The sequence below is a fragment of the Bubalus kerabau genome, chromosome 2 (assembly GCF_029407905.1).
Source record: "Bubalus kerabau isolate K-KA32 ecotype Philippines breed swamp buffalo chromosome 2, PCC_UOA_SB_1v2, whole genome shotgun sequence".
NCBI lineage: Eukaryota > Metazoa > Chordata > Mammalia > Artiodactyla > Bovidae > Bubalus > Bubalus kerabau.
The window spans coordinates 3,282,214-3,304,176 of NC_073625.1; the positions used below are offsets into that span (position 1 = coordinate 3,282,214).

A 21,963-nucleotide genomic window follows, 5' to 3' on the forward strand; every position below is an offset into this window, starting at 1 on the left:
TCCCACACACACACACACACCGGGCTTGGTAATTCCTAAATACAGAGGCACTGTGTCAGCCACTCACTAACTTGCTGCTCCCCCAACCCCAGCAGTAATCAGGGTGGAGACCAGGCTCCGCCCACTCGCATCTTCTCAGGGAAGGAAATGCTCCCTGAAAACCAGGGGGGACGGCGGCAGGTGTCTGCCTGCTGGGGCCCGGGGAGCCTTGTCCGGACCGTGATGAGGCGGCGGGGCTGCAGCGATGCGCTCCAGGGCGGACGGCCCTGCTCCGGGCGGGACGCGGCCTCCAGCCTTTCCGCCCGTGCCCCGACACCCCGTGTCCCCGGCTCCGGGGGGCCGAGCGCTGGCCCGACTGACCTGCCTCTGCTTCCTTTGCAGCTGACCCGCTGGTCGGCAGCATCGCCACACAGTACATGACCAACAGGGCGGAGCACGACCGGATGGCCAGACAGTGGACCAAGCGGTACGCCACATAGCACCGGCGGCAGCTCCGCGCGGGGCCGCCCGCGCTGCCCGCCGGCTTGTTACCTTTGGAACCGTCTTGCGATGGAGCGTCATCCAGCCCCACTCCTGTTCCTTTGCTCCCACCCCTTCCTGTTTTATTCCCTTTTTAATTTCCATTAACTTGAAAGATCTGGTCTTTTTTTTTAATCCCCCCCTCCACGTGGATGGGAACTTTGGTTTTCAGTGCAAACAATGTGGGATCTGTAATAATAAGAGCTTTCTTACCAAGCTTCGTATTCCTGTGTGGTTTTGTTCCTTATTGTCCATTTTCTTTTGATACTTCTTCCTTTTCTGTGATCTTCGGGAAGACACGAATTCAGAATTCTATCTCGTTTCTACTTCCATGTAGCGCTTAGGATTAAGTTTTTTGTACTGAAGTCTTTATCGGTGGGTGCATGCTACTGGGAACCAGATTTTGTACAAACGCTTCAATCACAATCACTGTGCATTACTGAAGACTCTGTTTATCACTAGCCTTCTGTCCCCACACCGAAGGCTGCTGGATTGAACAAAATAATATGTATTTTGATTTACTTCAAGTGCTTGTAAATTTCTTAGGGACCTGGCACTTTTGACTGTGGATCAGTTGATGTACACTTGTATTATTAAAGCGCTCAATAAATCACTGTGGCTGATAAATGCACTTCTGATAACCCGGCATTTGCTTTGTATCCTAGTGACCGACACAGCGCTCCGCGCAGCGAGGCTTACCTAATTCAATTACAGGTTCAAGTGTGTTTTTTCATCTCAAACCCGGGAGGTCCCTTTGCAGTTGAGTTGCCAGCTGAGGAGGTTCCCCAGCTGTCAGTGGCCTGACGATTTTATGGTTGTCTCTGATCACTCTTGTTTTGCGTATTGGCTGGACGTCACTTTCGTACGGACATCGTTTCTGTTACCACCTTCTTGATGCAACAGTTCAAATATGTGACTCCAAAAATACGCTTCTAGTGAAATTGAGGGCTGGGCTGATCGTTGGGTTAAACCACTTTTGACTTTATTTCTCTCTTCTTTTTCGTCTTAAGATAGTTACAGTGATTGCCCTTGGTTTGGAGTTTGTTTTTCCTCTATAGTTTTAGCGGAAAAAGCAAACTCAACTTCTATCAGCTGTGGTCAGCACATTCAGTGACAAGGTTTGTCTGTCTGGCTTTGACCTTCAGGCTTTTTTAAGTTTGCAGCTACAGGAGGCAGAGGAAACTTGTGTGCGGTGTGGCTTGAAAACCACACTGCCGTGCTTATTAATATTCAGGTTTCTTTGTGTTGACAAGGCCTGTTGGAAACTCCTGCTTCAGCTAATTATAGTTACAAGCCCACCTTACAGCTCAGTCTCATTTAAGGAACCTCGTTACTGCTAAACAGTAGGATTTACAAGTGTAAGTTATTTACCTCTAAATGTTAATATTTCTGAACTTCAATTTTAATAACTTTATCAGAAACATCTTAAACATCTGATTCAGAAGGTGTACTTTCTGTTGCTTTTTAGCAGTTGGAAAGAAATCCTAAAGAAAATGATGTTTAAACACTGTAAATGACACTTTGAAATCAGTGTACTCAAGGATTGTTTTTAATAACCATTTTACCATCCATTGTATTTAAATACAGTTTTCAGCTTACAGAACACCATCCAGTTTCTGTTGCAGCTTTTCAACTCTAGCGAGCATAACCACAGACAGTGTGTATGAATGGGCACGGCTGTGTTCCAATAAAGCTTTATTGACCAGAGCAGTTGGTAGCCAGATTTGGCCCACAAGTTGTAGCCTGTCCCTGCCTGTTACAGACCACCATAGATGGTGTGAAAAGAATCCGATAACTGTGTGTTTAACATTTCTCTCCTTAAAATAATACAAACTTAATTAATATAATACAAGACATTTTAAAAAATTACCCAGACTGTTTTATTGCCTGCAGTCTTTCTCACTGTAAGGTTTTTATGTTGACTGTAATACTTTAGGTGAAAAAATTCAACCCTAAAAGCATTAAATACATTTTCACATGAAATTTTATTAAACGGATTTTTTGTTACTTTTAACCAGTCTCATGATATTAATAGTGACTTTTATAGACAATATTTAAATTCAGTTTGCCTTTCTTCTCTTAAAGCATCAGCTGCGTGGAATACACATTTTGATGGTCTCTCCAGTATACTACATCTACATCTCCTGTCTGTCTGTACTTTAGATCATTTTAAAATATGTATTTTTTAGGAGACAGAGATTACAACAATTCTAGTAGGAAATCCTACCAACCACAAATCCGTGTTTGCTATTCCATGAGGCATTTTCAGGTATTATGTCAATTTGATATGAAGAGTTTATAAAACTCCTTTCCTCAGTGTTATGAACTTCAAGTACTTAATGACAAACAAATGTACCTTCCCTTCAAACTCTGAAAGCTGGACAAACTCCAGAGAGACCAAGAAACTCTTAGTTGAACCTGTTAAGTCTAGATTTCAGATAACATGGTAATTTTACTTGAAATCTATAATCACAGCAGGCAATACAATTTTAATAAGTTTTCAGTACTGTTTGTAAAATAAGATTTGGGAGTAGTTTAATAGTCAGAAAGCTAAGTAGTTTTGCTAGTAGTTATGGAGGTAATATTGACCTTATACCCTAATATTGTTTAACTTTCCAAACCAGTTATTGCTAGTTGTCATCTTTTGTAGCTTTGTTAAATAAAATGTGGGCAGATCCTTGACTGAGGCAGGACCTTTGGTCATTGAGAAAGTAGTTTGAAATGATATTTATTGATCTTAAATCATTCAGAAGGCTGTGGCCTTAATTTATCCTAAAATTGAAAATAAATAAAGCATTGCTCATTTGTTCTTCTACAAGAATCTACAAGAATTGAAGATAACAAATGCAGTAGTCAATCTTTTCTTCTTATCATGAGAGTGTAAACCCAGAAGTTTATCCTAGAATACTGATTTGGGAATTCAGGAGAAAGGAAGTATTTATTCAGAATGTACTATATGGCAAGCCATGTGTTACCTAATAAAACCTCAGCCCAGCTTTGGAGGGTGCAGGTGGCTATCATAATCTGAACATTTGTAACCCGCAAAAATTTATGAATTGAAATCCTAAGTCTCAAGGTGATGGTATTATGAGGTGGGGTTTTTAAGAGATTAGGTCAAAAGGGTGGGGCCCTTGTGATTGGGATTAGTGCTCTTATAAAAGAGACCCCAGACAGCTCCCAAGCCCCATTCCATCACGTGAGGACACGGTGAGATGCTGCAGTCTCACCGGGAAGAGGGCCTCCACCGGAACCCAGCCCCTGTTAGCGCTTGGTCTCAGGCTTCCAGCCTCCAGAGCTGTGAGCAGTGCATTTCTGTTGCTTATAAGCCACCTGGCCTATGGCTTGTGTAGCAGCCTGAACAGAGTCAGACCGTGGCCCCATGTCACGCACAGCTAACAAAGTACCACAGTGAGATTCCCACCCAGGCTTGACAGCAGAGCCCCTCCTGTCGACCACCAAGCCTGACACACCTCTCTTCTAACCACGGAGCCATACTGGAGAGAGAAACTGGCCTCATTCAGTCTTACAGTCTGCACAGTTTGGGGCGGTGGGGTGCCATCTTCAGGAAGTGGGAGAAGTTGTTGAAGGAGATGTGGACCTGGTGTCAGATGAGAAATCAAAGCGCACTTCCAGTCTTGGAGAGGCTGCCTTATGATCGCCCAGCCCTGGGGACACGCCACTTGAAAGAGCCGCCAGTTTCTCTGCATCTCAGCCCTGCGGTGAAAACGCTGCTCGCTGTCACCCGGCTGGGCAGCTTTTAATGTCTCTACACTTTGTGCTTTAAAAAGCGATACGTTCGTAGACAGCAGACTCATGGCTGCCAAGGTGAAAGGGGTGGAGGGAGGCGTGGGGAGGAGCTTGCGGTTGGCGGACGCAAGCTTTACGTATAGAATGGAGGGACAAGAAGGGCCTACTGCGTGCCGCAGAGAACTACATTCAACATCCCGTGATAAACCATAACGGAAAAGAGCATTTTAAAAAGAATGTGTACATGTGTAGAACTACATGTGTAGAACTGAATTACTTTGCTGTACAGCAGAAACTATGCTTTCCCGGTGGCTCAGCAATAAAGAATCTGCTTGCAATGTGGAAGATAGCCCACAATGCAGGAGATGCAGGTTCAGTCCTTGGATTGGGAAGATCCCCTGGAGAAGGAAAATGGCAACCCACTCCGGTATTCGTGCCTGGGAAATCCCATAGACAGAGGAGTCTGGAGGGCTGCAGTCCACGCGGTCACAAGAGTTGGACACGACTGACTACACCGCCACCACACCACAGCAGACACTCACACAACGGTGTAAATCACCTGTGTTTTGCTTAAACGATCAGTGAAGCAATAACAGCAGTCCATACTTTATGCAGTCTTTTTTAAAAAAGAAATATGTTTGTAATTAATACAGAAAGCAGTTGAAATTGTACAAAATAGCCCTACGAGAGGATTCTGACCTACACATGTAAACACGTCCCCTCTGTAAGGTTGCAGGCCTGCGGCACGGTCACCCCACACAGGCACGCCTGGCACCCCGTCATCGTCCTCAGAGGACGTCTGCCACAGGCTGAGCACTTCCGGCTGCATAGGATCTGGGAGTTGAGGCCGACATCCAAGGACCTCCCGTGGTAGCCAGCACCTCCCACATCCAGGCTGTCCTGGGGGAGCTCCCAGTCCCCTGGGCCTGGGACATTCCGTCTCCTCTTTCACACTCACATTTCAACAGGAGCACTGACGATGAGCATTAGGGGGTCAGGCTCACCCCAGTTTGGTGGGACTCCCCCTTTAAAACAGAAAGGCCCATGTCTCAGGGACGCCCTTGGTCTGGGACCCACAGGGGCTTTTGTGCCAGGACTGAATTTAAGCATAAAGTCTTATGTATCACACAGGGCTGGTTGCTTCCACAGAAACACTCTATTTGAGGAAGCCGTGCTTTACTCAATGTACAGAGATCCTGTTAGAAAAGATGTGCCCTCAATAGAAGCAACCTAGATATCCATCGACAGATGAATGAATAAAGAAGCTGTGGTACAAATATGTGATGAAATATTACTCAGCTATAAAAAAAGGAACAGGTTTGAGTTGGTTCTAATGAGATGGATGAACCTGGAGCCTATCATTCAAAATGAAGTGAGAAAGAGAAAAACAAATATTAATGCAGATATATGAAATCCAGAAAGTACTGACGATCGTATTTTCAGGGCAACAAAGAAGACACAGACAAAGAACAGATGCGACACAGTGAGAGAAGAGGAAGGTGGGATGATTTGAGAGCGTAGCATTGAAATGTATACGGTGCCAGATGTAAAGTAGGCAGCCAATGGGAATCTGCTGTATGAGGCAGGGAGCTCAAATCGGTGCTCTGTGACGACGTAGCAGGGTGGGAAGGAGTGGAAGGGAGTTCGAGAGGGAGGGGACACACGCAGACCTGTGGCTGATTCGTGTTTGATGTACGGCAGAAAACAGCACAGTACTGTGAAGTAATCATCCTCCAGTTAAAATAAAACTTTGAAAGAAGATGTGCCCTCCATGGCTTGCAGCATTCCTCTATATTCCACTCTCTGTCTTTCACATCCGGCCACCTTCTGTCAGTCCCTGTTCTGGAAACAAATGTGAGTAATTGAAGCCAATTGCGACCTTTCCTTACGTCTTCAAAACTGGCTTCAAGTGCGTTTGCCTTCCTGCGAAGAGGCTTACTCCTAATGAGTGGTCTGAAACATAATACACCTTTCAATAGGATTTTTTAAAAGGGAAATTACTGAATTTTAAAAGATCTCTCATATAGGGGCCCACACAGGAGAACGGAGGAGATAATGTGACCTCCTATCTTTTTTCTTTTTTTCTCTCGAGTGGATTTTTTTTTAATTTTATTGGAGTGTGGTTGGTTTCAGATGTTGTGTAAGTTTCAGGGGCACAACACACTGAGTCAGTTACACAAATGCGTACAGCCATTCTTTCTTAGATCCTTTTCCATGTAGGTCATTGCAGAGTGCTGAGGAGAGGGCCTTACTAGTCATCTGCTTTACGTGCAGTAATGTCTATGCCGATCCCAACCTCCCAATTTACCCCTCCCCCACTGCCATCCCCCACTTGGTTACCGGAGGTTTGTTTTCTACATCTGTGAGTATTTCTGTTCTGTAAATAAGTTCATTTGTACCATTTTTTTAGATTCCACATATAAGCAACATCATATGATGTTTGTCTTTCTCCGACTCCACTTAAGATGATCATCTCAAGGTCCATCCATGTTGCTGCCCATGGCATTATTTCATTCTTCTTTATGGCCGCTACTGAACATAGCAGCCAGTGAGCCCAACCAGAGAATTCAGGCAGCTGTGGAGCCCAGCCTACTTGCTGAAGTGGGAGTTATCAAGCATATGGTAGCATTTCTTATCTGTAGATGACAAAAAAAAATCTTGGCCTTCTGATGGGGGTAAAATTCTTTTAGAAGTAGTAGTTGTGAAAGGCTTGAGATTCTAGAAGTCTGTGAAAATTGTGTGCCTTTGGACAACAAACGTAGATTTCTGTACAGGAACATTTAGGGCTTCTGTTTCTTCTTCACAAGCTCATTTTAATTCTGTTTGATGGAAAAAACGGTGATGTCTCATCCTCATCATTGTCATTATCATCTCAGTGATGACCCCTCCTTTAGCACAGGGTGTGGAACACTGTGTGAATATATGTGTGTGATGCATAATCTCACTCAGCCATTGCTATAATCTCCCAAGATGTGTATTATTCTCATCACATAGATGTGAAACTGACCAAAGATTCCAGTAGATCCAGACTCCTGTAACTGCTCAGCAGCAGAGCTGGGTCTCAAGCCCAGACCTGTGTGGCTGTGAAAACCAGGCATGGAAACCCCTGGGGCACCATCTCCCAGCCCAAGGAAACGTGGTGGCCCTCACTGCAGACCTCCCAGTTAGTGAAGGAAGAAATTACTGTGTTTACACAACCAGAATCCTGAAAACTTGTGTTCAGTGGACCTCATGTCAAGCAAAATACTATATGTGGCTCTACTGGGTCTGAGAGAGCCTTGGGAGGAAAGCAAGGGGGACAAAGCAGGAGGAAGTGAGGGGGACCCTCCAGTCCGTCTGGAGGACAGGGAGCCAGACAGCCACCCAGTCAGACACCCAGGGAGCCACCAAGCCAGCCACCTGGTCAACCAGCAGGCCAGCCACCCCAGCCAGACACCCAGGGAGCCACTGAACCAGCCACCTGGTCAACCAGCAGGCCAGCCACCCAGCCAGACACCCAGGGAGTCACCAAACCAGCCACCTGGTCAACCAGCAGGCCAGCCACCCAGCCAGACACCCAGGGAGTCACCAAACCAGCCACCTGGTCAACCAGCAGGCCAGCCACCCAATCAGACACCAGGCCAGCCTCCCAGTCAGATACCCAGGGAGCCACCAAGCCAGCCACCTGGTCAACCAGCAGGCCAGCCACCCAGCCAGACATGAAACCAGCCACCCAGTCAGACACCCAGGGAGCCACTGAACCAGCCGCCTGGTCAACCAGCAGGCCAGACAGTAAACCAGCCACCCAGCCAGACACCAGGCCAGCCAGCTGGTCCCCCAGCCACAGACCTAACCAGCAGCCAGTTCCGGGGTCCCCAGCCCCCCAGTCAGCCACAGGGTCAGCACAGACCCCACCCCAGAGCCAGCTATCAGCAGCTCCGCAGCCCTTCTCTGCCTTCCGGCGGCTGGTTTCTGCTTGTTACTTTCTTGCATTCCCCCCCGCCCCTAATCTCCATGGGATGATTTCTAGTCATTTTCTAGCTGAATTCAGTAGAAAAATAATGTTTATTCACTTTGCGGCCAATTTGGCCAGAACATGTCTCTATTCCATGAAATACTGTGTCAACATGTTCACGGTTCAGAATCACGGGCGCACCCCTCGCAGCCGGTTGTGTGTCAGGCTGGATGAAATTAAAACGTCACCCTCCTTTTCCTCTGCTGTGGATTCTGTCGAGTTGCCCTCATCAGGCGGCACTGGCGCTCTTAGCAGAAATGCCAGGCTTCAGAGTAAAGACCTGGCCTGTCCAGCCTCCCGAAGCCACGCAGGCCCGAACCAGGGCAGAGAGGAGCGGGAGGAGTAGAGTGTGTGTGTGTCTCCCTCTCTCGCACACGCACACTCAGACAATCTGGCTCCCTCTCTGCTGCCTTCCTGAACCCACTCCCTCAGGCACACCTGCTGACCCCAGAGACGACAGCATTTCCTGGCAGCCCCCCTCATACCCCCGGAGCCCCCCACGCTGTAACCCCGCTCCCAAAGCTCCCTTCCCTCTGGGCTCACCCTCCGAATGTGTCCACACTCCGATGTTTCCCACCCTGTCGTCTTTCCTTCTCCCTCCTGGGAGGATCTCCTCGCTCATCTCACGTGCTTCCTAATGACCTTGATGTCCGTCACCCAGTGTCTCTTGCAAACACCAGCTCTGCATCTCCACCTTCCCCCCGAGGATAGGTGTGTGGAAACCCCACGGGCGCAGCAAACTGTGTATCTTAAGTTGAACTCATGCACTGTCTGCCTGTGTCCCATCCCTAAACCGTGTCCAGATGCAGGACCCGCAGAGAGAAAAGGCCAAGTACATCCCTCCAGGAACCAGTCACCCGACACCAGGTACGTTCTGTCCCCCGAATGGGGACGGCCAGGTGACTAGCTCCAGCCAGGGCGTGGGAGCAGGTGAGCTGGGCCCCAGGCAGGCACACGGCCTCCCTCCAGCCACGTGCCTGTCTACCCGCTGGAAAGGAAAACACCCGCCTTGTTCCTATCCTGCGTTCTTAACCCAGAAATAGGACAGGGTTCAGACTGAGTTACCGGCTTCCCTGGCGGCTCAGTGGTCAAGAAATCTGTCTGCCAATGCAGGAGATGCAAGAGACTGGGGTTATGCCTGGTCTGGGAAGATTGCATATGCCGCAGCAACTGAGCTCCTGCACAACTGCTGAGCCCGAGTGCTGCAGTTACTGAAGCCCATGGGCCCTCAAGCCGGTGCTCCGCCACAAGGAGGGGCTGCTGCAACGGGAAGCCCCTTGCATGGCGACTAGAGAGGAGCCGGCGCTCGCTGCAGCTAGAGAAAGCCCATGTGCAGCAACGGAGACCCAGGGCAGCCAAAATCAAGCAAATAAAAAATTTTAATGTTTTTTTAAAAGCTGAATTAAAAGAGAAAAAGTGCACCAGAAACTAACATTGCAAATCAGCTACACTCCAATAAAACATTTTCAGTTAAAAAAAAAAGAGGAAGAGAAAAAAAAAGTCTAATAGGGACAGAGTAGAAACCCTGGATCACTGGAGATTCACAGGTTTTCCCAAAACGATTAGCTCTGGTGAAATTTATTTCAGGTATTTCACAGGTGCTTCTGTTTAAAGCTCACCCCACCTTCCTATCTCCAGCAGGACACGAGAAGCCGTAACAGCCGCTGCTTTCCAGGAAGGGGGTCAGGATATTATAGGTTGGAACTGGGAAGAAAGCATTTTACCAGCTTCCTTTAGCATCGTGTGAATTTTAACCATATGCAACTGCCATACTTTCAGAAAATAAAAGCCACCACCCAACCAATACAAAATTCTCTCCAGCAGACACTCGGAGGGCAGTTAGGTGAACCATCTTCACCCAAAGAACACCTTGCCTTTGGATAATAATAGCACAAATGAGTTCATAAAGATGCTGGAAACACCGGGGCGGCCTTGTCACCCACAAAGATGGAGCACAGATGTGCAGAGCTCTTTTTTTTTTTTTTTAATTTTTGTTTTATATTGAAGCATAATTGATTTACAAGCTGTGTTAGTTTCAGGTGGTTTGCGGGGAAGGTACTCTGTTTTCGTTTGTTTTTTTTTTTTTTGCAAACCTCGTTTCTGACTAATTTTAGGATGCCAAGAAGTGGGCGCTGGCTCGGGCCCTAGAGGCTCCAGGCCACCAAAGGGCTAACTGAACTCAAGTGAGAGGATGGGTTCCGGCCCTGCCCCAGCACGGGACTGGCCTTCACCTCTCCGTGGCTCCTTTTCCTCTTCTACAAAGTGTGACTTGTAAGGTCGCTCAGAGGCTCTGATCTGTGGTCCTGTGTGGACTCAGGGCGGGCTCCCCTACAGGCCCGGCAGACACAGCTTCTGCCCCTACCGCCCAGAGAGCCTGAAACGCTCAAGTGGAGGCTGCCTTCCTGCTCCGATTTTGGGCTTATTTGTCCAAATGCCTGCCAGCCCCCATCCAGGTTAGACAATGTGTTTTCCACAGGGCGTTTCCTGCCAGAGGGGCTAGATAGGAAAATGATTCAGGGTAATTTGCGGACAAAACTGATTTTAATAGTTGTGTGTTTCTGTTCACTATATTGGTGTATTGTTTACCATTAACAGCCTCATGCTGTGTGATCCTGGCTCTCCATTTATGGTATGGAGTGTTGTGGTCTTGATAAAAATAAATAAATCAGAGGCAACAGCAAATAGTACAGGCGCAGGCTACTCAGGAGAGCCGTCACAGGGGTGGCCTTAAACGTGACTCGAGTTCGGGACTTTCCTGGCAGTCCAGCAGTTAAGACTCTGGGCTTCCACTGCCCGGGTGTGGGTTCAATCTCTGGTTGGGAAACTAACGGCATGCCAAAAAGTTTTAAAAAAAAAACCAGAAAGGAGGGAAGGAAAGGAAGATGAACGAGGACTTCCCTGGTGTCCCAGGATAAGAACCTGCCGGCAGTGCAGGAGACGCGGGTTCAGTCCCCGGCTCCAGGAAGGCCCCACACGCCGTGGAGCAGCTGAGCCCGAGGCCTGCGGTTACCGAAGGCGGGGGTCCAGAGCCTGTGCTCAGCGAGGACAACAGCCGCAGGAGTGAGAAGCCGGAGCGTCGCACCGAAGAGCAGCCCCACCGTCCACAGCCAGAGGGCCCAGCGCAGCCAAAAATCAATAAATAAAATCATTTTTAAAAGGGAGAAGCAATGACGGCAGTCAGAGGAACACGATGCGCTGAATCGTGTCCTTCCAAACCTGAGGGGGTGCAAGTCCTAAACCCGGTGGAACCTGCGGAACCTCATTTGGGAAAGAGGTTCTTGTGGTCGAGCTTTGTGAGGTTGTGCTGGGGTCCCCCAGGGTGACTGGCGGCCCCTCAGGAGGCCCTGCGGGCTCAGACGGCCCGGGAGCGGGGAGGCGGGGCCGCCTGGGACGCGGGGAGGCGGGGCCGCCTGGGACGCGAGCAGGCGGCCCGGGTCGGAATAATCGGGCGTCTCCCTGACGCTTCAGGGGGCTGGGGTCAGAATAACGGGGCGCAGGGCTGCTCTCGGGGCATCCCTGTGGCCCCAGCGCAGCTCCCCACGTCTAGGCCCCGACGCCGTGGGCCCAGAGGTCTGAGCAGGTGACGGTCAGCGCCCGGACAAAGCTCGCTGAGACCCCCTTCCTGGCGGCTGGTGTGGGACGCCTGAACTGGCCTCTCTGGAACCCTCTCTTGTATGTTTTTCTTTTTAGATTCCACATGTAAGCAACACTGTATGATATTTGTCTTTCCGTCTCATTCGCTTTACTTAGTCTGATAATTTCTTACAAATGAACTTATTTACGAAACAGAAATAGACCTACAGACATAGAAAACAAATTCACCACTACCAAAGAGGGAAGTGGGGGAGAAATAAATTGGGAGATTGAGGTTAACAGACACACACACTGTGTATGCCTGTGGCTGATTCATGCTGATGTATAGCAAAAACCATCACAATGTTGTAAACTAAGTATCCTCCAATTAAAATAGATAAATTAATTTTTAAAAAATAAATAAAATAGATAAATAGCAAGGTCCTACTGTGTAGCACAGGAAATTCTACCCAATATTATGTAATAGCCTATAATGAAATAACATATATACCTACATATATATATATATTCTTTTTTGGATTCTTTTCCATTAAATTAAAAAAAATAGCATATATAATCAGATCTTTATACTTTTGCAAAAATTATTAGTTTTAAAGAGAATCTTTTATGCATGTTATTTTGTTGACAAATATGATAAAATAATATGAATATTATTACTGCACACAAATTCTTAAAAATGATGATGCTTAATTACAAGGGTCTTGGTAATGTATCTGGTCTCCACAATTGTAACTTGATTGTTGATCATCAAATGAAACCAATAAATTCCTAAAAATAAAGATGACACTGTTGTTTAAAAAAGAAAAAAGAGTTTTCTCTTGCCTCCGCTAACTCTGCTAGGAGTCATCGCCCGCTAGAGGATCAGGGAAGGCTTCCAGGTCCTTGAGACACGGAAGAAATGGAAATGAGTCTATTCCATGGAGAAAGACAACTGAACAAAGATGCTGGGTGAGGCCAGCCCAGGCTCACAGGGGCGGGAACCAGCAGGAGGGTTCTGTCCACAGCAGACTTAGGAGCGGCTGGACTGCAGGCAGCAGAACCCGCTGGAAACGGCTGGAGATGGCAGGGCTGAGCTCAGCGGTACTGAGATGCGAGGGACCCCAGGGCCCGGGAGAGCCTCTGGGGATGGCGGGATGGCCTGGAGGTAAGGTCTCGGGACGGCGGGCATGGGGACAGCCTGCCACGATGGACCTCAAAATGCTCCAGGAAGCAGAAGAACGCAACACTCTCCCATCCGTGACTCAGAGCTTTGCGGGCATTAGTCCATCCAACGTTCACAAGCCCTTATGGGCTGAAGATGGTTTTTACCCCTGGTTTATAGGTGAGAAAAGGGCGGCTAAGAAAGGTTCATGAACTTGCCCAGCATCCTACTTCTGGGAGTTGTAGAACTGGAATTCAACCCAGGCCCGCCAACCCCAAAGCCCATAAAACTTTTTCAAAGACATATTTAATAACAATTTAATGTAAGAGACGCTTGAATTCTTTTTTTTCACACTTCTTTCAAACTTTCTAAACATGCCGTAAAAATGCACAGATCTTGGATATTGATTTTGATGAATTTTGATAGTTGCGTCCATCTGTGTAACCACCTCCCAAAACAAGATGTAAAACATTTCATTAGTCCTTGAACATTCCTTTCTACCTCTTTCCTGCCAATTCCCCTCCCAACCCCTGGAGACACATTCTGATTTCTATCTCTGCAGTTTGCCTGTGTCAAGTCCGTCTGAAGCGAGGGCCTAATCTGCTGTGTCTGGCTTCTCTCAGCACGTTCGGGGGGACTCATGTGTGTTATTGCGAGTATCAGTAATTCAAAACGCGGTTTACCTCTGAGCGCCTGATCAGCAGGTAAGTACTGTGTTGGTCAGACTTTTGAGAGTGTCCATGGGCCGTCCCTCTTGGCTTTCTCAGAAGCTGACCTGCATCCTAGTCCATGTGCCTGAGAGGAAGTTAGCGTCGCCTGCAGAAGGAAATCCAGGAGAAGGCCCAAAGTGACTGCTTTCCCTCGGGTACGGCTTTTGAATTAACTTGGCCACATCACGGCTCTCAGACCACACTTTGGAGACAGCTTCTTGGTGGTCATGGTGTTGTTTCCAATGCAATAACCTTTTATCCAAAGGCACACTGAGTAAATATGCTGAGGTCTGTGATATTTTGACCTCCAAGCAGACGAAAACACACCAGCAACTTGGTCAACACAGCAGCGTCTTGTCCAAGATGACCCTATGGCACAGATTTGAAGTGTTCACCTGCATGGACCCAGCTGGCCAAGAAGATGCAGAACCGCACCTCCTCTGACCCTCAGCTTTCTAGTTACAGCTGCCTAGTCCCTAAGAACCTGAGAGCTCATGCTTTATTTCTCCCTGATGATGGTTATCTATGTATTCCTCGAGGTGCAGCTTGAGAGCAAAGTAACCATGAGCTCAGAGTTGAAAACTTGGAGATAAAGACATGAAGAGAGAAGGATGAACTTGGAAAGAATGATCCTCCCCCAGTCCTCTTCCCTAGATCCCTCTTAGTCCTTTGGTGAGTTCAAAACAGACCTTCATTCCTTTGCATTCTATGTACAAACTAGATTTACGTGCCTTCGTGTGTTATTACTTGTACAAGTGTGTGTGCTTAGTCGCTCGGTTGTGTCTGACTCTCTGTGATCCCATGGACTGTAGCCCACCAGGCTCCTCAGTCCACAGGATTTCCCAGGCAAGAATCCTGGAGTGGGTTGCCATTCCCTGTTCCAGGGGTTCTTCCCAACCCAGGGATTGAACCCCAGGTCTCCTGCACTGCAGACACATTCTTTACTGTCTGAGGTACCAGGGAAGCCCTTACCTGTGTGCACTTATTTTAATTGTTCAGTTGACAGTTTTCTGCCTGTGGAAACAGTTGACATATCTTGGATACATCATAATTTTTTTCCCATTAAAATTGGTGAGAAAACAATTGTTTCTTGAATGACTTTGCCCCTAGTAGCAAATTCTCAGGGATGGATTTGTTGGTTCAGCAGGGACCTGTGGCTTTAGATTTCAAAACTGGGATCTGCAGACAATGAGCTTGAATTGTCTATCCCACTAAGCTCCTGCAGTCTGTCCATGAGCGGGGACTTTCGTAAAAGCAATTTAGGCAGAAAGCACCCATGAAGAACAGCAGCTCCTTCCCCTCCCAGAGGCAGGAAGGCAGGGAGGAGAGGAGAGAGACATAAGACATGCAGAAGCCTCATGTTCCCTCCAGGCCAGGGCTCACCACATGCAGGGGCCACGGCCACCGACCAGTGTTCTTGGCCTCCTTGCTGCTGCTAAGTCACTTCAGTCGTGTCCGACTCTGTGCAACCCCATGGACTGCAGCCCACCAGGCTCCTCTATCCATGGGGTTTTCCAGGCAAGAGTACCGGAGCGGGGTGCCGTTGCCTTCTCCATTGGCCTCCTTAATCAACAGGAAAAAAATTTTTTCTTTTTTTCTTTTGTTTCATTGGACTTTTTTCCCCACTGGGAGTCAGTAGAAATTGATCAAGGCCTAAGTCGGAATTCAGGTAAGGCTTTACTGGGGCCCCTGCTCAGCAGGAGGGAGGGCGAGCAAGCAGCAGGTGCCCTGGTTCACGCACTCCCGGGGGCCGAGGGGAGCTGGGCCTTGTGTGGGTGAGGGTGGGTGGTGTCCCCAGCTCAGGCTGGAGGGTGCCTTAGGGTCCGCCCACCCCTTTGGTTGGTGGTGCTGAGGGCAGGGCGCATGCGCAGTACCCTGCCTTTGCTCCTGGCTCTTCAGAAGCAGCAGTTGAGTTTTTGGTCTTTTCAGGCCTTATTGTCCATAATTTGCCCCAACTGTACTTGCACAGAGTTCTCTTTAGCCCTTTGTGGTTCTGTGTGTTCTGTCGCTGGAGGAGAGGTGTGTCCAGCACAAGCACAGAGTTCTCTTTAGCCCTCTGTGGTTTCTGTGTGTGCTGTGTGTTCTGTGTGTTCTCTGTGGTTTCTGTGTGTTCTGTGTGTTCTGTGTGTTCTTTGTGGTTTCTGTGTGTTCTTTGTGGTTCTGTGTGTGCTGTGTGTTCTGTGTGTTCTTTGTGGTTCTGTGTGTTCTGTCACTGGAGGAGAGGTGTGTCCAGCACAAGCACAGAGTTCTCTTTAGCCCTCTGTGGTTTCTGTGTGTTCTGTGTGTTCTTTGTGGTTTCTGTGTGTTCTGTGTGTTCTGTGTGTTCTTTATGGTTTCTGTGTGTTCTTTGTGGTTCTGTGTGTTCTGTGTGTTCTTTGTGGTTTCTGTGTGTTCTTTGTGGTTCTGTGTGTTCTGTGTGTTCTTTGTGGTTCTGTGTGTTCTGTGGTTTCTGTGTGTTCTCTGTGTTCTCTGTGTTCTCTGTGGTTCTGTGTGTCCTGTCGCTGGAGGAAAGGTGTGTCCAGCACAAGCACAGAGTTCTCTTTAGCCCTCTGTGGTTTCTGTGTGTTCTGTGTGTTCTGTGTGGTTTCTGTGTGTTCTGTGTGTTCTTTGTGGTTCTGTGTGTTCTGTGTGTTCTTTGTGGTTCTGTGTGTTCTGTCGCTGGAGGAGAGGTGTGTCCAGCACAAGCACAGAGTTCTCTTTAGCCCTCTGTGTGTTCTGTGTGTTCTGTGTGTTCTCTGTGTTCTCTGTGTTCTCTGTGGTTCTGTGTGTCCTGTCGCTGGAGGAAAGGTGTGTCCAGCACAAGCACAGAGTTCTCTTTAGCCCTCTGTGGTTTCTGTGTGTCCTGTGTGTCCTGTGTGTTCTGTGTGTTCTGTGTGTTCTTTGTGGTTCTGTGTGTTCTGTGTGTTCTCTGTGGTTTCTGTGTGTTCTGTGTGTTCTGTGTGTTCTCTGTGGTTTCTGTGTGTTCTGTGTGTCCTGTGTGTCCTGTGTGTTCTTTGTGGTTTCTGTGTGTTCTGTGTGTTCTTTGTGGTTCTGTGTGTTCTGTCGCTGGAGGAGAGGTGTGTCCAGCACAAGCACAGAGTTCTCTTTAGCCCTCTGTGGTTTCTGTGTGTTCTGTGTGTTCTGTGTGTTCTGTGTGGTTTCTGTGTGTTCTGTGTGTTCTTTGTGGTTTCTGTGTGTTCTGTGTGTTCTGTGTGTTCTTTATGGTTTCTGTGTGTTCTTTGTGGTTCTGTGTGTTCTGTGTGTTCTTTGTGGTTTCTGTGTGTTCTTTGTGGTTCTGTGTGTTCTGTGTGTTCTTTGTGGTTCTGTGTGTTCTGTGGTTTCTGTGTGTTCTCTGTGTTCTCTGTGTTCTCTGTGGTTCTGTGTGTCCTGTCGCTGGAGGAAAGGTGTGTCCAGCACAAGCACAGAGTTCTCTTTAGCCCTCTGTGGTTTCTGTGTGTCCTGTGTGTCCTGTGTGTTCTGTGTGTTCTGTGTGTTCTTTGTGGTTCTGTGTGTTCTGTGTGTTCTCTGTGGTTTCTGTGTGTTCTGTGTGTTCTGTGTGTTCTCTGTGGTTTCTGTGTGTTCTGTGTGTCCTGTGTGTCCTGTGTGTTCTTTGTGGTTTCTGTGTGTTCTGTGTGTTCTTTGTGGTTCTGTGTGTTCTGTCGCTGGAGGAGAGGTGTGTCCAGCACAAGCACAGAGTTCTCTTTAGCCCTCTGTGGTTTCTGTGTGTTCTGTGTGTTCTGTGTGTTCTGTGTGGTTTCTGTGTGTTCTGTGTGTTCTTTGTGGTTTCTGTGTGTTCTGTGTGTTCTGTGTGTTCTTTGTGGTTCTGTGTGTTCTGTGTGTTCTTTGTGGTTCTGTGTGTTCTGTGTGTTCTGTGTGTTCTTTGTGGTTCTGTGTGTTCTGTCGCTGGAGGAGAGGTGTGTCCAGCACAAGCACAGAGTTCTCTTTAGCCCTCTGTGGTTTCTGTGTGTTCTGTGTGGTTTCTGTGTGTTCTGTGTGTTCTTTGTGGTTTCTGTGTGTTCTGTGTGTTCTGTGTGTTCTTTGTGGTTTCTGTGTGTTCTGTGTGTTCTTTGTGGTTTCTGTGTGTTCTGTGTTTTCTGTGTGTTCTTTGTGGTTTCTGTGTGTTCTGTGTGTTCTTTGTGGTTTCTGTGTGTTCTGTGTGTTCTGTGTGTTCTTGTGGTTCTGTGTGTTCTGTGTGTTCTTTGTGGTTCTGTGTGTTCTGTGTGTTCTGTGTGTTCTGTGTGTTCTTTGTGGTTCTGTGTGTTCTGTCGCTGGAGGAGAGGTGTGTCCAGCACAAGCACAGAGTTCTCTTTAGCCCTCTGTGTGTTCTGTGTGTTCTGTGTGTTCTTTGTGGTTTCTGTGTGTTCTGTGTGTTCTGTGTGTTCTTTGTGGTTTCTGTGTGTTCTGTGTGTTCTTTGTGGTTCTGTGTGTTCTGTGTGTTCTGTGTGTTCTTTGTGTTCTTTGTGGTTCTGTGTGTTCTGTGTGTTCTGTGTGTTCTCTGTGGTTTCTGTGTGTTCTGTGTGTTCTGTGTGTTCTTTGTGGTTTCTGTGTGTTCTGTGTGTTCTGTGTGTTCTTTGTGGTTTCTGTGTGTTCTGTGTGTTCTTTGTGGTTTCTGTGTGTTCTGTGTGTTCTGTGTGTTCTTTGTGGTTCTGTGTGTTCTGTGTGTTCTGTGTGTTCTTTGTGGTTCTGTGTGTTCTGTGCGTTCTGTGTGTTCTTTGTGGTTTTGTGTGTTCTGTGTGTTCTGTGTGTTCTTTGTGGTTCTGTGTGTTCTGTCGCTGGAGGAGAGGTGTGTCCAGCACAAGCACAGAGTTCTCTTTAGCCCTCTGTGGTTTCTGTGTGTCCTGTGTGTTCTTTGTGGTTTCTGTGTGTTCTATGTGTCCTGTGTGTTCTGTGTGTCCTGTGTGTTCTGTGTGTCCTGTGTGTTCTGTGTGTCCTCTGTGGTTCTGTGTGTCCTGTCGCTGGAGGAGAGGTGTGTCCAGGCACAAGCACTGCAGCCAGGGTCCCAGGGCCCAGCCTGCCTCAGCACTGGGCATCGGCTCCTCGGGAGAAACCCAGGCCAGCCCTCAGGAGGGAGGCCCTGGCGGTCAGCTCCCGAGGCGTCCACAGACGCCGCGGCCGGCGCCCAGGGGCTCAGGGCCCGTCTCGCAGGACCGGAGGGGCCACCCCCGGCGTGGGGTCCTCGGTCACAGCGGCCCAGACCTCAGAGGACGTTTCCCCAGAACCTCACCCCGGGGACCCCACCACAGGGCAGACCCCCGACGCTCAGCAGGCACTCACCACGTGGGCACCTCACTGGCCCTTCCTCGGCCCCTCACCTACTATTGGGGGCTTCCCAGGTGGCTGCAGTGGGAGAGAGCCTGCCTGCCGATGCAGGAGATGTAAGAGACGCAGGTTCGATCCCTGGGTTGGGAGGTTCTCTTGGAGAAGGGATAGGCTACCCACTCCGGTATTCTTGGGCTCCCCTGGTGGTTCAGACGTTAAAGCATCTGCCTGTAATGCGGGAGACCTTGGTTCAATCCCTGGGTTGGGAAGATCCCCTGGAGAAGGTCAAAGCAAACCACTCCAGTATTCTTGCCTGGAGAATCCCCACTGACAGAAGAGCCTGGTGGGCTACAGTCCATGGGGTCGCAGAGTCAGACACGACAGCGACTGAGCACACACAGAGTCCACAGGCGATGCCCCAGGACAGCGCCCCTGCACAGGGACCACAGACTCTGAGCCTACAAGCCTGGGGCCAAGAGGGTGTCCAAGGAGAGCTGGGGGAGTGAGCGGCAAAGCCCAGCTCCAGGAACACTCAGGGAAGGTGACCCGGGTCCCAGGCAACAGAGACCCCGGGGCCAGGGGTAGGTGTGTGTCTCCGTGTATGCATGTGTGCAGACGCCCACATTAGCAGACAGGCTAAATTAAAAGCAGCTAGAGAACAAATCCAACACGTAGACCTTGCTTGGGTTCTCATTTCTGTAAAAAAAAAGAAAAAAAAAATCTTAGAAAAGGGAGTTGTAATGAGTTTAAGAGAGACCTTTCACGTCTTTGGTATAATAATAGTAGGATAGTTATTATTATTTTTTTTTTTTTTTAAGAATCCTTACAGATACATCACGAAACGTTTGCGGATGAAATGATGTAGTATTTGGGATTTGCTTCAAAGTGATCAATGTCAGGGAGTTTATAGAAGAAAGATAAAAGACCAGGGGCTGTGTGTTCACACTGCTAAACCTGGGCAGCGGGAACACAAGGGTTCTGGTACTGTTTGGTCCATTTCTGAACATGGCTGAGGCTCTCCGTAGTTGGATGTAAGGAAAGATGGGAAAGAGGTGGTGGGCACTTAGGAAGGGGGTCACGCAGGGCCCAGGCCCCAGGAGGAGGGTACAGGACCCCAGGGTGTGAGCGCAGGCCTCGGGTCCACTGGAGCCGGGAGACAGAGCAGCCGGGTGGAGGTGGGCCCAGCGGGGGGCCTGCCTTCCGCCTTATGTTCCTGCGTCCAGAGGGCAGCGTGGTCTGAACTGTCTGCATTATTGCCTGTACCTGCCGGCCCCACGAGAGCAAAGCAGATGGAGCCAAAGAAACAAAACAGAGAGAAAGGTTTATGAGGCCCTGGGAAAATTAGGTACGACTACCGAGGGTTCTTAGGAGGGAAGGGAGAAAAACCGAGAGGAAGGGGGTTAATTTTGCTCCCCAGCTAAGACAGTGCAGATGAGGGAAGGCCCACTCACGGGCGCAGGGCCTGAAAAGGAGGGTTTGCTGTCAAGAATTCCCATATGGAAATCTCACGTCTGCAAAGTGAAAGTGTGAATCACTCAGTCGAGTCTGACTCTGTGTAACCCCACGGACTGCAGCCCGACAGGCTCCGCTTTCCACGGGATTCTCCAGGCAAGAATACTGGAGGGGGCTGCCTTTTCCCATGTCTGACTCTGTGACCCCACGGACTGCCGCCCGACAGACTCCACTGTCCACAGGATTCTCCAGACGAGAACACTCAAGGGGGCTGCCACACCCTCCTCCGGGGGTCTTCCCGACCAGAGTGGAGCCCAGGCTCCTGGAGTGGTTTTAAAATAAACACTGATGAGAGGCTGTCCTGTCTTGGTTTCTACTGTTTATATACTTAGGGCTCATTCACTACCTATTTCTAAGAAGGCATTTAAAGACCCTGCTGGTATTAATTCACAGAGGTTCTCAGGAAATGTGTAAGCTTTGAAACCTCAATCCGTGTTGCAGTGCTGGCCAAACTTACTGCTAATTCTGGTTAACATGATGGGCTTGCCTGGTGGCTCGGTCGGTAAAGAATCAGCCCACAGTGCGGGAGACCCAGGTTCGATCCCTGGGTCGGGATGATCCCCTGGAGAAGGGAATAGCAACGCACTCTAGTATTCTGGCCTGGAAAAGCCCCAGGGACAGAGGAGCCTGGCGGGCTACAGTCCATGGGGTCGCAAAGAGTCGAGCATGACTGAGCAACTAACACACGCACGTGTGGCCAGCACCTCAGTCATTCAGGTTCCAAAGGGTGTTTTAAGTACTGAGATGATAGAGAAAAAGAATTTAAGGGAGAAATTGTTTTTCCACCTACGTTTTACATGGCCTGAAAATCTAGGACTCAAGAACTTGAGATAAGACTTTCCAGGTGGCTCAATAGATAAGACTCCTCCTCCCCATGCGAGGGACACAGGTTCAGTCCCTGGTCTGAGAAGATCCCACATGCCAAGGAACAGCTAAGCCCGTGCGCCACAATTACTGAAGCCCCTGTGCCTAGACCGTGTGCTCTCCACCAAGAGAAGACGCTGCAATGAGATGCCCGTGCACCGCAGAGAAGGGGAACCCCTGCTCAGCGCCGCTAGAGAGAGCTGGGGCAGCAGCAGAGACCCCGCACCACGGAAACTAAGTGAAAAATAAGTTTATTCCATGAAAAAAAAAAAGAACTTGAGACAGACGTTTTGGAGAAAATGAGCGTGGGAAACACCTCCCCCGAGAGACAGCAACCATGTCCACGAAACCCAAAGACAGAGTTCTGGCAAGTTCAGAGCACAATGTTGAGTGTCCACCACGGGAAGGACAGACTCTGCCTTACTCTGATACACATTTACCAACTGCATGGCTTTCCTTCTGATCTTTCAGAGAGCGTGACCTTTCCCTGAACCTTTGGCACGAAGAGGTGGGCACAGGGCTTTGCCATCGTCTGTGGCAGACCCTCACCAGCAAGGACAGCCCACGGGGACCACGGCCAGCAGGGCTGCGGCAGCCTTTCCCGCCCCAGCCCCCAGGAATTTGAAATGCAGCCGGACTCTGAG

The 21,963-nt window shown here is 48.9% G+C and overlaps 1 protein-coding gene across 3 annotated transcripts in view; it reads left to right on the plus strand.

The window, feature by feature from the left end:
- Positions 1 to 1,150, plus strand: part of UBE2E2 (ubiquitin conjugating enzyme E2 E2) — a 382,154-nt gene extending 381,004 nt beyond the window's left edge. For all 3 annotated transcript variants that reach the window (XM_055566883.1, XM_055566882.1, XM_055566884.1), the window contains one exon: positions 382 to 1,150. In XM_055566883.1, coding sequence (XP_055422858.1) covers positions 382 to 479 — 98 coding nt within the window. In that variant the 3' untranslated portion in view covers positions 480 to 1,150. The remainder of the gene's footprint in view (positions 1 to 381) is intronic.
- The last annotated feature ends 20,813 nt before the right edge of the window (positions 1,151 to 21,963 follow it).